This window comes from Primulina tabacum, chromosome 1 (genome assembly GCF_025594145.1).
Source record: "Primulina tabacum isolate GXHZ01 chromosome 1, ASM2559414v2, whole genome shotgun sequence".
NCBI lineage: Eukaryota > Viridiplantae > Streptophyta > Magnoliopsida > Lamiales > Gesneriaceae > Primulina > Primulina tabacum.
The window spans coordinates 5,723,200-5,737,784 of record NC_134550.1 but is presented as its reverse complement, the minus strand read 5'-3'; the positions used below and the strand labels follow the sequence as shown (position 1 = coordinate 5,737,784).

Below are 14,585 nucleotides of genomic sequence, written 5' to 3'. Positions count from 1 at the left end.
ATCTAAAGACGACTTGTTGAAAATGTAAATTTTTTTATTAATTTTTTTAAAAATCAAGGCTCCACACGCACTTTGTTCAATTATTGAGTTTCCTATTGTTTGATGTTGATTTGTATTTAAATTTTTTTTTTTAAAACAGTCTGAGATAATTTTCTGATGAATTAAGGGCACAATGAAAATCCCAAAAAAATGATGAATACTATTGAGAAATTGAAAAATTATAACAAAACTTCTACATATGTTTTACTTATTTTATCCAAAAATATGAAATAGATTCAAAATCTTTTTTTTTAACGAAGAAATTTATGATATCATCGTCGAGTTTATTTTAATAGTAGGTCTCCTATGAGACGATTAATTTTGTTCATATTTATAATAAAATATTATTATTTTTGACATAAACAATAATCTTTTCTCATGAGTGACCCAAATAGAAAACCCGTCTTATAAAATTGAATCATAAAACCGTCTCACATTAGTTTTTGTGTTATTTTAAATACATAATTCCAACCTACTGTACATACATGAATTTGATTTTTTTTTATGCTTACAATTTGTTGCGCCTTTTCAGCAATTATTATCTTTTTTTATCTTAAAAGTCTTGTAATGTTCATATTATATTAAAAGAATAATAATAAAGTAAAACAGATAAGTCTTCACCAAGTCCTCTTTATTGTATTAAATAAATATTGATTAGTTATACCACATTATATATATTTGCGTTGTTTGATAGTCAATATAATATTTCATTTTGAAATGCTTAATGTTATAACTATTTAAAAATAATTTGTAACAATCGATTTAAATATGATTTCAAGCTTAGGACAATATTTCAAAAAAGGGAAAGTGTTTTTTTCCTTTTCCAGCATCTTGTTTTTTAAGCTTACTGGCTTTTCAAATTTTGGTTTTGATGCAATTATTTTTAAATTTTGATTAATTTGGTTAATCTACTATCAGTGTAGAACCCGTAAATCAGACTACGTATAAGCCATGCATAATTTCTAGTATTTAAATTAAAATAATTTTTATTGCATGAGTATTTAATTATTTTTCTTTGAATTTAATTATTTTATGTAGTAGTTTAGTTGCTATCTTTTCAGTTAATTAAGTGGGGCCGGACTGAAATTGGAGTTTGGATATAAAATTTAATATTAAGAAAACATTCCTAGAATTTATTTAAGATAAATAATAAGTTGATTTAATGTAAAAGAATGGTTAAGGAATTATTTAAATAATTTGAGAAGAGTAGTAAATAAAGTTCAATAATCAACTTCTTAATTCACTAAAATATTTAATGGATAGATAAAACACTAGAGATTTAAAATTCAATAATTAAGAAATATTTTCCCCTCCATTTTTATTAAAATTTTCGGCCATAGCACTTTAAAAAGATTTGAATATTGTCAACTCTTCATCTTTAATTTATTTACTTATCTTCTCTTGGGAGATAATTCCATCACATTTAATCCTCATTTAATTATTATTTAAGCAATATTCTACCATGTTATCTAGTAATATTTCCCTCCTTTTAATTAATAAAAATCGGCCACTACCCTTAGAAGATTTGATTTAATTTACAACTCACAATTTAATTAACTTCTTTCCTTATCCATTCTTAGGAGAAATCCTCCACCTTTTTAATTCCCCAATAATTATTAATTAAACATTTTTCCACCCCACCTTGCTAGCATAAATCGGTCATCCTTCATTTTAAAACATTTTATTAGTTGGTCAACTCATTCTTTATTATCTTTCCTTAATCTTTTCTAGATAGATAATCCTTCAACATTTAATCTTCAATAATAATTAATTAAGCAATTTTCCTACCCATTTTTTTTACTAAATTTCGGCCATCCCCATTTCTAGATTCAAATCTTTTGGCAACTCATTCCTTTGATTCATTTCCTTATTCTTTGCATAGTAGATAATACCCTTCATTTTTAATCACCACTAATTAACAATTAAGCAATATCCTCCCTCACTTTACTAAGCTAGAATTCGGCCCTCACCCTAGAAAATATTCCTCAAAATTTTTTGATAGCAAATCATTTCCATTATCTCACCAACAACTAAGATAGCAAGATTCATTCCTCCCTTTTATCTTGCAAACTTCCCATTCTCTTCCCTAGACATTTCCCTCTCCCCCAATCTCGAAATTCAGAGCATTATTCAGAAGAAAACCCAGCCAAGAAATCGTGAGGTTCAAGAGTAAAATAAGAGAGAAAGTGAGAAAAGAAAAGAGCACTATGTCTCCTCCGCGCCGCGTCGTCGTTTCGTTTGTTTTTCCTTCAAAACAAACCAAGGCATGTATATGTTTTCTTTTACTCTTCAATCAAGCCATATAGGTATTTTTAAACATCACATGTACATGATTTAATTGCATGAAAACCGAAATACAGAGCAGCACTTTTCGAAAATCATGTGCAGAATTTTAAGGTCACTTCATTGCTTCACGGTTTTGGGTATTGTTTGATGTTTTCAGGTGGTTGGCTCGTGTCCAGGCTCCCAAGGCTGCATCTAGACATGTACTAGGACATGTTAGGATCATATTGGTCCATTCTTTCAAGCCCCATACCTGCTGGAAATTCATAAATGACAGCAACTCCCCTCTAGTGTCATATGGTGCTTCGATTTTGTTGGTTTTGCTGTCAAGGTTGATGGTTCTGATCTTGGCTGCCCTATGGGCTATAGCCATGGTTAGAACATCTCCCCATTATGTCTAAGACGTGACCAAGTCGGCCTTTTGAGGCTTGGTCCATGGTGGAATCGGTTTTCAAATAAAAGAAACAAGAACAGCCCCCCCCTTTCGGCCCTTTTGAATTCTGCATGTGTCCCTTTCGGTTTTGGTGGTTTGGGGTGGACCTTGTTTGGCCTCTGGCCCTTAGCCCTGGTTCACACCATACCTCTGGATGTCTAGATCGTGCCATGGTCAATCAAATGGCCACTGGAATGGTCCATGACAGCAAGAACGATCGCAACAGCCCACGCACAGGTTTGGCTCTCGGTGGGAAGTTTCGGTTGATTCATGGTGTGGTTTGGATTGTGGCTGGCCTAGGGCCCTTAGCCATGGTTCAAACCATACCCTAGGATATTGGTAAGAGGCTCTGGTTGGTGGTGCAAGCCCCAATGGACGGTAGTCTCGAAAACGACGCAAGGAAACGAAGGCGCTGCTGCTGTATTTTGTGGACAGCAAGTGGTGCGTCGGTTCAGAGGCTCGTTCGAGTTCTCGGTTGGCTTTTAGCCTCTGGCCTTGGACTGGACAGTACCTCATCGAGTTAGGAAGGCCGTGTTTTTGGCCGTTCATGATTCGGTTAAGTTTAGAGGTCGTACGAGAAATTACGGTGCGATGTGCCAAGTTGACTCTCGAAAGAACGTTTCATGTTTTGGCCTCCATTCACCAAAATTTCGACTTGTATCATTTTAGGATCATTATTTCATCATTTTTGGCGTATTTTAATCATGAATAATTGATGGTTCGATGTTGGTTCGGGTTGGTAAGAAGTCATGATTAAATACTAAGTCATTGGGCGTAATTGTCTCGTTTTTGGATTCAATTACAAAGTTTGGTCAAATTAAATCATTTGCATATTTTCCATGTTATAATTAGGTTGCAGTGAGCCTGGGAACGGTCCAACCCATATGGTAAAATTAATACAGGACATTTAATTATGTTATTTAATTATATTACGTGCAAAAAATATAAAATATTCATTTTTGGAGATTTATGCGAAATTGCTTGTGACTACTTCACTATCATGGTTTCACCCGGTGGTCACTTACCGGTTCAGTTCAGTTCATCCCGGTGGTCACTTACCGGTCCCACCCAGTATACTGTGGCATTAGTCTGATCAGACGATTATTACTTCACCCGGTGGTCACTTACCGGTCAGTTCAGTTCAGTTCAGTGCAGGGGCCACTTGCGTAGACCATAATCTCACTAGAAAATTATTACATGCTATTTCATTACAGGGCTCCAAGGAGCAAACATTTTCACTATGAATTTCAGTTCAGTTATGCACGTATTATAATTAATCATGACACGATATTTTACTTTATGTCTCATGACATGATATTTTCACTTGCATGTGTGATTTTATTATTTATTTACTCGTTATTTACGATATATGCATGCTGAGTCTTTAGACTCAGTAGACTTGATTGTTGTAGGTACTGATGATGTCGGGACCGAGGGCGGGGACCAGTGAGCTAGCTTGGGTCGGCAGTAGTGGAACCTGAGGACCTCATTTTCAGCACTTATCATTTATTGCTCAAATATTTTTACCCGTCGTTGGATTATGTTAAACGGTTATTTTTGCAAACAATAATTTCTTCCGCTGCTATTTTGAATATTAAACTTTATTTATCAGTTTATTTTATGAATGAGACATTATAATTATAAAAAAAAATTTAATTTTTCCGCAAATTTTCAAATACGAATTTAGAGGCCTTTACAATCAGAATGTTCGATTTTCGCCGGAAAAAGCTAATTGGACGGTGACAGACATAAAACTTGTAAAAAAAATTGATTTTTTTATTAAGTTGTTTCAAAATAAATTAATTTCCCATCAAAATAAAAAAATAATATATAAACATAGAAACATAACAATTTTTTTTAAAAAAAATTATTATTTTAAGTTATTGAATGCTAAAAATAGAACAATTCGTCAATTAGAATCACATTTCACATCCAAAATTTCATCCAGATACATGATAAAATTAAATATGTGACAAAAAAAACAAAGACTGATCCGAGAACCAATACTCCCACATTACTGTGGATCATAACAAGAGCCAGTATTGCTTGCAACAAAAACCTGAAACAATCAAGACAGATTCAACTACTTGCAAGCAGATGTTTTCAATACATCCATATCTAACGTACAAATCGATGCATAAAAGTAATCTGGAAAAGATAATCCTATAAATGAAAGAGTTCGTTTGTAAGTTTATCACTAAGAAACAAGGTGCTTGGCTATTTGCTGACATATACTTCCATGGTAAAACCTCACGAAAATCTAGCAAAATGGACTTTCAGTTATTTCGCAGCTCAGTTAATCGAAGAACGAAAATAAAACCTCGTCAACAAGAAACAACCCAAGGTTACTCTCTAAACATACGTTGCTTACATCTTTCTGATTTCAATAAAACTTTTTTCTCTTTATATATATATATATGGATATGCGTTGGCAACGAGTATCGTATTATGAATAAGATAATATTTATGTAAAAAGAATGATGTAATTTGATTTATTGAGGTTAACTAAGTAGATATTAAATTCTTTGAATGTATCGTTTTTTTGCTTATCGATCAACAAATCATACTCTGTCGATGCTACCTATGGGGCAGTGCCCCCACAAGATCTGGGCCGTTGAATTGGTGGACCCCGCATATATGTGGTTAAATTTGGGCCTTTGATCTTCTCATGGGGCCGGTACCCCATGAGGTAGGGTGAAATATTCCCAACAAATCATGTGGTTTATGTTCTGGTTCGAACAATTAGTTCTATGATTGGTATTGAAAGCCGGATTTTTCCATCGCTTTCTTTTATTTATGATATAACTGTTTCAGATTTAGTTTAATATTATATATTTTCCTTTAATTTTTTTTTTTTTTGTATTTTATTAACATTACGAACTTTAAATATAGATGATATTGTTATTTTCTGTCGCTGTTTGGAGAATAACCGATACTTCTTAGTCTGTATAATAATCTATCATTTAAATGTTTATTTTATCCAGGACGATTGATTTGCGTCTCTTGATCTATTATAATTTATATTAATAATGTCCAAATATACTTATATTATTTTTAAATTCATAAATTCAGTAGCATTATTTAAGTTAACTTTTATTGTATGAATCCAAATAATTATTATTTTATATAACAATAAATCCAAATAATTATTATTTTATATGAAGCAAAATAGTTGGGCGGAGGCTGATGGACCACTCTCCCGATCCGGTCGGTGAAAGCGAGAGCTATGGGCGGCCCAATTTCCTTTTCGAATTAAATAACTAATCATATTTACTTCAAATTTTTTAAAAAAATTTATCTCAATTTTTTTAAAAAAAAAATTGTAAAAGATTAATATTTACAAATTTTAAAAAAAGAGAAAAATAGAATATGTGACTTAATATGTGAATTTTCATTTATAAATTAGATTAATATAATCTATTATATTTTATATATATCTATAAATATGTGACTTTATATGTGAATTTTCAATTATATCCTTATTAATTGCTTGTTTTACATTAATTGCTTACTTTAAATGTGTCTTTTCTTTTTTCTTATTCATATTTTAAATATGTGTGATTATTAGTATTTAATTTAATTTTTTATGTCTATCCCACATTATAATATGTTATTTTTCTCTAATGATATCTTTTCATTATGTAAATTAGTATTTGGTTTTTTTATGCCTACCCACATATAATATGTTATTTTTAATCAAATGATTTAGATTTTTTATTTTTATTCAATGATATCTTTTCATTATGTACATTAGTATTTGGTTTTTTATGCTACCCACATTATAATATGTTATTTTTAATCCAATAATTTAGATTTTTTTATTTATCTTTATGTAAATTAAATTAATTAAAATTTATAAATAACTAATTATCGAATTGTGAATTTTTTTTGGTATCTTATTAATTTTTTTTCATGTCCTCATGTGATAGTTTGCTCGAATTTATGTGTTTAAATAAAAGTTTTTTGCAACCGAAATTTTTTTTGCGGTTATATTTATAAATTATTTAAATAAAACACGGTAAAAGATCATTGTGATCTGAGCCGTCAATTTGGGTTGGGTCTGTCGGTTTGGCCTGCACCGCCAAACAGTTTAAGTGAGTTGGGTTGAAATTTTGTCGACTCATTTAAAGGTGAGCCTAAATAAGCTCGCACGAGTTTATATTAAATATCTATATATCTAATATTATCGATTTTCAATAATGAATTCTTGATATAAAATGGAAAATATCATTTTGATTTTAAAATTGTGATGTTACTATCTTGTCCAAAAAATGTGGGTTGTGGAGACATTTTGGCAGTCACTCAAAATTAAGTGTCAAAGTTGACATTTGAGTTGTATTTTTGGATTCCTGACAATATGTTCGTCAACATATTATTTTTAAGTTATTTTTATTAGTATCCTGAGGGGTAAATATGTTTATTACAATATATAAATATTATCATCTCTTTAAATTAATATCCACATGTTTGACATATCATGGGTCTTGGTAAAATGAGGAACAATAAATTCAAGCAAACGAATACACAAAATTATGGGGTGAAACCAGAATTATATGGTAGCGGAAATTAATATATAAATTTTTAGTGAATTTATCGATGTTAAGATGCATAAATAATCTTATATCATGATATATAAAATTTCAATCTTATAAATGAAATAAATCAAACATATATGAAATATACAAAATTTAATCACATATGCAATCAAGTAATTTATTATAATTGTATTTTATTCTATAAGAATTCTTGTCAAACTCGGTGATTGTGGATTTAACATCTATTAAATTAAATCAACAAACTAAAAAACGTGTCAATTAAATTAATTTAGTAATCAAATATTCTTGAATTTCCTAATTAATTAATTTTTTTATCTCGATAATTTGTTCCATTTAATATTTTAAATTATAAGACACCGTTACTATAATTAAAGACATATTTTTTTAAATATTCATAAGGACTCAATCACTAACTCAGATAGAAAAACATTTATCAACATACTATATTGAAAACATTCTAAATAATTCAGCGCATTTGCTATTAATTTTCTAATTAATTAAGAAAAATTCATTTACAATAATCATATTTAATCTTTTTGGGCTAACACCATTTATTCATAATATATTCATCGCAATTATTTATTTATATGTTAATCTTTAAATTTGAATTACGATGTATATTGGTTTTCTAAAATTCTTAAATAATGATTTAATACATTTATTCGACACTTCAATATTAACATTTTAAAATATATATTAATTTTATATTGTATGCGTGCAACACTTCTAATCATGATTATAAAAATTCTAAAAATGAATTAGGTAGAACATAAAAAATTGCACAATTAATCAAAAGACAGAAAATAAAAATTAAATAATTGTCTATTACCTATAAACTACTAATATCGACTTCTAAAGATTGAAGTCGGTGAGAGTGGAGGCCACTATGTACTAAAAAAATAAAAAGATAATGTTTGAATGAGTCACACTGCAAAGTTAGTGAATTAAAAACGAAGGACAAATTGTGTTAATAAAATATTATAATGGACTAAGTTGGATGAGACTCATATATATAAGTATCTCACTTGGTCTCACATTATGTTTTGTCACCGTATAAAGCGAAAGTTCATGCACTGTTGTGTTCTACATTTTTAAAATTTTTCTCTTGATTTCAAATTTAATTTCGTCATCTATTGGTCTTTAAAGATATGTTAGATTTTTTTTTTAAACATCTAATCTTAAATGTGATCAATTAACTAAATTGTTGGGTTAAGCGTGCATGAGTGAGAGTAGTACTGAGATGGGTGACCTCCTGGGAAGTTCTCATGCGTCAAGCTGCTGACGTTGCGCCGCTTGATCTGATTGGCTAAGTGGACTGTAAAAGAGTGACACCAGATCTTAACGGGTAATAATGTCTCTGCTAGGACAGGGCCGACGGTAGAGAAAGGGTAAGACTGATCTCTAAGAGATATGAGACAGCACCAGCAGATAGACACATTCAAGTTTGCTTGCTTAAGTTTTGACTCAATTTGTGCACTTACTTTAGCGGGTGAGTCCACTGATGTCTCCTTCTCATGGCAGGGTTCATCATGGTCCTTATACTTGTGATAGCGCAGAGTGCACCTCCCCGGACTCATAGGCCTAACAGCCCGACCCATTAGCTACCCAAGTAGACACATTCAAGTTTTCTTGCTTAAGTTTTGTTTTTTTTTTTATCGCTCGGTTCGACCTGCCATTTAAATTCCTGAATGATTTGCATTACGAAAACCATATTGTAGATTGCCAAAGTAAATTCAAATTTATTTTCAAATGACACGGTTTTTAGATCAAGTAAAATTAGATCAAGTAAAAACCAGTGGACTCCTTAGTCTCAATTTCATCGAAAGAACCCACTTATTTAGAAATTCAAGCAGGTTAATCAATAACTCAGTTTTTTTATTTTTCGTATAAAAATCAGTTAAATCCGTTTATTCGGGTAGGTTTCCTTATATACACACACACACATGCATAAGTTAAAATGAATCCACTGATTTTTTTAAGATAAAATTCGATTTTCTTAATTAAAAAAAAAAAAAACTCTTGATAAAGAGAATTGGAAGATAGTAGACATTATATAACAGAGTTTGAACTTCAAGAACTAAACTTGGAGTTGTATCAATTATTACGCAAATACTCCGATGAGACCGTTTCTCGAATTAATTTTGGAGACGGATCTTCAACCTGACCCAAATCATGAAAAATATTATTTTTCATACCAAAAGTATCATTTTCACGATAGATATTGATCGAATCGATCTGTTTCACGAATATTGACTCACTTGACTATCTCAAGACCTACTCTAGGAAAGTTTAGTTAAGGATGATCCAACACATAAAATCCAGAATGCAAAAATATTTTTCTGTTTCCTCAAACACCAGAGAAATATTTCCATTCGTTCTCATAACATTTTCTTTCAACTATTTCAAAATAACAGACATACAACCTACATGTTACAAACCAGCCAAGCAACATTGTATTTTAAGCAGTAAGTTCTTAAAATCTACATTACGCTTAAAATGCATTCACGTGCAACGCGGGTATTTCTTATCAGTATAATTAAATGTATCACAACTCTAAGTGGATGATGGATCAGAAAAGTTAACCTGTAACCCACCCACCTACATGTTGACATTAAGCATTGAGACTATATCCCAAATATAGGAGCTTGCAAGAGTCATCCAAAACATTAGTTGTCAGAGTAAGGTGCTCAGCCTAGACAAATACACCAACCTTTTCACATGTGTTTGGCCAAAATTGCCTCCACAACACCCTGAGCTATGGGGTGATAACAAGCACGTGCTTCTGAGAACACCCTCTTCGCAAATATCTTCTCTTCTTCTTTTCCAGGACCTTGGACGAGTGCGGTATACAGTGGCCGCAGATACTTCATCCTTCCAACTGCTTTAAGTGTTTTCTCGGCCTCGCCGTAGTAATTACTGCACCTAGACAAAATGGCAAGATGGAGAAATGCCACCTTGACCTCGTAATCTTTCGATTCAGAGAGCCTGTAGCGTGCATCCAAAGCCGACACCTGTATTACAAGCAACGTCATAAAGTTACATCAGTTTTACAATAATACATCTAATTATTTGGATCAAGTTCAAGAGCATCGGGTCTACCTAAGTATTGGCTCCTAGTAACAAGCTAAACATTTTAAGGAGTTAGGCTATAGTACCTGTGAAGCTTCTAGGGATTTCGGCAAATTTTCGAGGTAAAGCTCCCATTCTTGTCCACCCCAAACAGTAACTTCATCTTCATTTGGCATCCTACCTAACTTAAACTCATTAGCCAGAAACACAATCTTTTTGTAGATGTCGGAAGCAGGCTCCATTGCATCTGGAGGTATGCCAGTGCCCTCAGTCCATACTTTTAAATCAATATGATCTTCTATACCAGGAATGTTCACTTTGAGGAAATCAAGAAACGTATCGGTGTCGATAGATTGGAACTTGAAGGTTGCGATATACTTTTTCAAGAACTCGTCAAAAGCAGGCCTTCCAATCTATAGGTATTAGGCAAAAAGTACATCGGTATAAGCCCTTTTTGAAGTTATATCCATATAGGTTAATATAATCTCAAAAAGACAGGACCACAAGTAAATAAGCATACTTGTCTCTCAATGCGCCACAGAAACTGGAATCCTTTCTCATAGGGAACTCGAGAATATACATTATCAGGGTCCACTCCTTCCTGATTAGTTTTCAGTTTTGTGAATTCCATGTTGTCCTTAAACCTGTCCATTTCCTCAACAAGCCCTCTCCATCCAATCCCAATATTCAGAACAGCCCTCTCCTTTCCTTGCACAGCCTCAACTATTCGCCGATCTGCATATGTTGTGAAACCCTACAATCTCCAAACATAACAAAGGATGAGAGAACAGAAAAAATAACCTAATCTTCATTAAATCAGAATAGCTCAAAAGAGAGTTTGTACAACTTTTCCATTTTTCTCAAATGGAAAAGCTGTGTCGGAAAGTTATATAGAAACCACTTGCATGAATATTATGTGACTATCTTTTCAAGTAACTATCTCAAAACAATAAAAACAAATAAATCCAGTAACATATAACAAGTTAACTTGTCTCATACTCGTAAAAGACTTCCAGAAAGAAGGAAATTCTCCATAAAAGTGGAGAAAAACCAAACCACTTACCATAAGCGGCCCATAAGATGATCAGAATAAAAGATGACTAATTAACAAACTTCACAGGTGGTTAATTTACTGCCATTTAGAAAATTAGCCAAACGTCAAAGCTAACAAAATCTTTATACAATGCAACATGGCATTACTAAATCTTTTCACAAAAATGCTATAGCGACATATGTATTCTAAATAACTGCATACAAGATTCACGAACAGGCATGAACCAACACAATAGACTAATAAAACCAACATTGATGTAATTTAAACAAGTTTTCCACCTCATTCAACCAAAAGTGATCATTAGACTTGTTGGTAATCAAATTCCCTGTCCAGCTATGAGCAAGCTCATGAGCCACAACTCGGGCGCCCGTAGCATCACCTTTAATCACGGTGGGAGTCAAAAACACCATCCTTGGATTCTCCATACCTGCATAGGGAAAACTAGGAGGCAAAACCAACAAATCAAACCTCTCCCATTCATAAGGCCCAAACAATCCCTCTCCTACCTTAATCATCTCCTCTGTGCCAGCAAATTCCCTCGCTGCCGAATCCAAAACACCCGGGACAGATTCAGAATACACCCTAGTCCTCGGTCCCATCTCCCGAAAACCCAACTCTCCAACTGCAAATGCAAACAGGTAAGGGGGCACTGACTGCTCCATCACAAACTCTTCGACGATCCTCCCATCCCCACACCATATGGAATCATCACACACTCCCAGACACTCCCCCGCAATCGGGTTCCTCCTGCCGACATGCTTCGCAGCCATCACAGCCGACAAATAATGGGGGATGTTCAGTTTCGCGGAATATCTGATCCGGGCAGCCGGCGTATCTTGGCAGGGGAAAATGGATCTGGCGTGAATGGAGTGGCATTGGGTGTAGACAAAAGGAAAGGCCTTGTTAAACGTCTGTGGAGGGGAAAGCCACTGAAGAGCCGTGGAGGAAGGAGACGTTTTCGAGATGACCAAGAATTGGAAGTGGTTCGCAAGCGTCACAATCAACGATTGCCCCAAAACGGTGTCGGGCGATGCAGGGTGGACGGAGAACGGGAGTGCTGCGAGGGTTTGAGGATCAAGAACGGCGGATATGGAGAGGGAACGTGTGTCTAGAGCGAAGGGGCCGGAGTGAGTGGCGGAAAGGGAGAAGAGAGCGGAGGAGACGATGGTGGAAGAAGGGAAGTCGAAGTAGAAGGAGAGTGAGATGTGGGTCGTCAGTGGGTGAGAGGAGTCTGTGTAAGAGTGTGGATCTATGGGTGCCATCTTTCTTGGTGGTTGAACTGCTTGCATTTGGTGATCCAGCCGACAGACACGAGTTTGGGACAAGGAGATGGTTTGATGGAGGGATGAGATTGAGCTAGACGTTTTATCTTCTTTTTTTCATCTAATTAACGTTTGTCTCAATTTCCGAACAAATTATAAACAATCAGCTTATATGAAGGTGAGAGAGATTTAATCGAAACCAATGTGTTTTAGTTGTTTTGATAAATTTAATTCCGAGGTTTTTTCAATCTTTACAACGCGATGCATCAAACTAATGGATGAGTTCTTGTATTATAGTATATTTCTACGGTCTTCCATCTCTAAAAATCTATCTAATTATTATATATTCTTATATTACACGGTAAAAAATTAATTTCATATAATATTTATTATTACGTTTGATATAAGTGGATGCTATATAAAATAAATAAAACGTGTGGATAGGATCGATTGGAACCGTGGGATAAAACACGTTGAGCTCCAATAGTTCGATTATTAAAATATTGAACAACGATTAATTAAATCGAGTTTGGTTTTCAAACCAAATGGAAGACACTCAAAATAATCTTTCGTAAGAATAGATTAAATATTTTGTAAAACATTTAAAATATACGGAAGTTGAATGAATAAAAACATTTTGGTTGAAGCATTTTGTCAAACAATTGGTATGACATGTTTGGGTATCTAAAGAACACATAAAATACTTCAACAATATATCTTAAAAACAGTAGCAATAATTAAATGTAATAAATAAATATACACAAATTTTTTATGGATGTTCGGATATTAACACACTCTTGATTGTAGGTCTCAACCTCACAATCCGCATAATGTCTCTTATGTCAAGACAACAAACACAATCTTTATTGTCTTTGTGTGAAGACTCAGTCAACTAAATTTTGAAGTTCAACTCTCGTGTATATGTGTGAGAATTTAATCATTTACATTGTATTTATCTCTCAAATGTATTCTCACACATTGGGCTTGCTCTCGTTCTAGTTCATTTCTTCATGTAGGCTGCACATGCTTTGAATCCCAATCCAAAGCTTGTATTTGATCTTTTATATTTATAAGCTCTAAGAATGATATATACATTAGATACAAAATAATATGACCGTTTGAAAAGTTTTTGTACTATTTCTGATATTGAAACGATCATTTTTGCCTTGCTGGATATTTTTCCCAGGCCTAACTGATTTTGATGTTTTTGTTTAGTTTTGCTCGTTTGCTCAACTGAACCAAATTGATGAGGTATGCTAAAATCAGTCTTGCTGATTTCAGTCTATGAAATCGTCTCACATGGCGCTTTTGTGACAGATCTCATACTTGACCATAAAAAATGTTATTTTTTATATCAAAAGTTTGATTTTCATTCCAAATATAGATCTGTAAGACTTACTCTTGCTACGTTATGAGCATTTATATACTAAATCTTTAGATACATAATAATAAAACGCAAACTAAATGAAAATTTGGAATTTCTGAAACATATTTAAAATGAAATTTGAAATTTCTAAGATATAAGTTTAAATTTATTTGATATTTTCAAATTGTTCTTACAATATTTGATTATTTTCTCTAGAAACTTGTAAGAGTATCCAGAAGTGAATTTGGGAACACGTTTTAAACCTTTTCATTTGTATTTGCCTGCAAGGTTTATAATACATAAACACATACTATATATTTTGGACCTAAAATCTCTCTCAATAAAATACCATTCAAGTCACAATACAAAAACTATACTCATAATACTACAAAGCAAATGGAGGTCTATGGAACAAATATTAGTTTTTTCAACAAAAAAATAAATAAAATTAAGCATTTTTTTCATTCAAGAGCTGATTTGCAAAAATCGATGCATAAATATCTTGAAAATTAAGGATCTAGGT

General features: G+C 32.8%; 1 protein-coding gene across 1 annotated transcript; it reads right to left on the bottom strand.

The window, feature by feature from the left end:
- Nucleotides 1-9,674: 9,674 nt before the first annotated feature.
- LOC142537229 (leucine aminopeptidase-like) lies at nucleotides 9,675-12,769 on the bottom strand. Its single transcript, XM_075642782.1, has 4 exons — nucleotides 11,713-12,769; nucleotides 10,901-11,134; nucleotides 10,467-10,793; nucleotides 9,675-10,322 (listed from the first exon to the last, which is right to left on the bottom strand). The coding sequence occupies exons 1-4, from the start codon at nucleotides 12,721-12,723 to the stop codon at nucleotides 10,026-10,028; spliced, it is 1,869 nt and encodes a 622-aa protein (XP_075498897.1). The 5' UTR covers nucleotides 12,724-12,769; the 3' UTR covers nucleotides 9,675-10,025.
- Nucleotides 12,770-14,585: the final 1,816 nt, after the last annotated feature.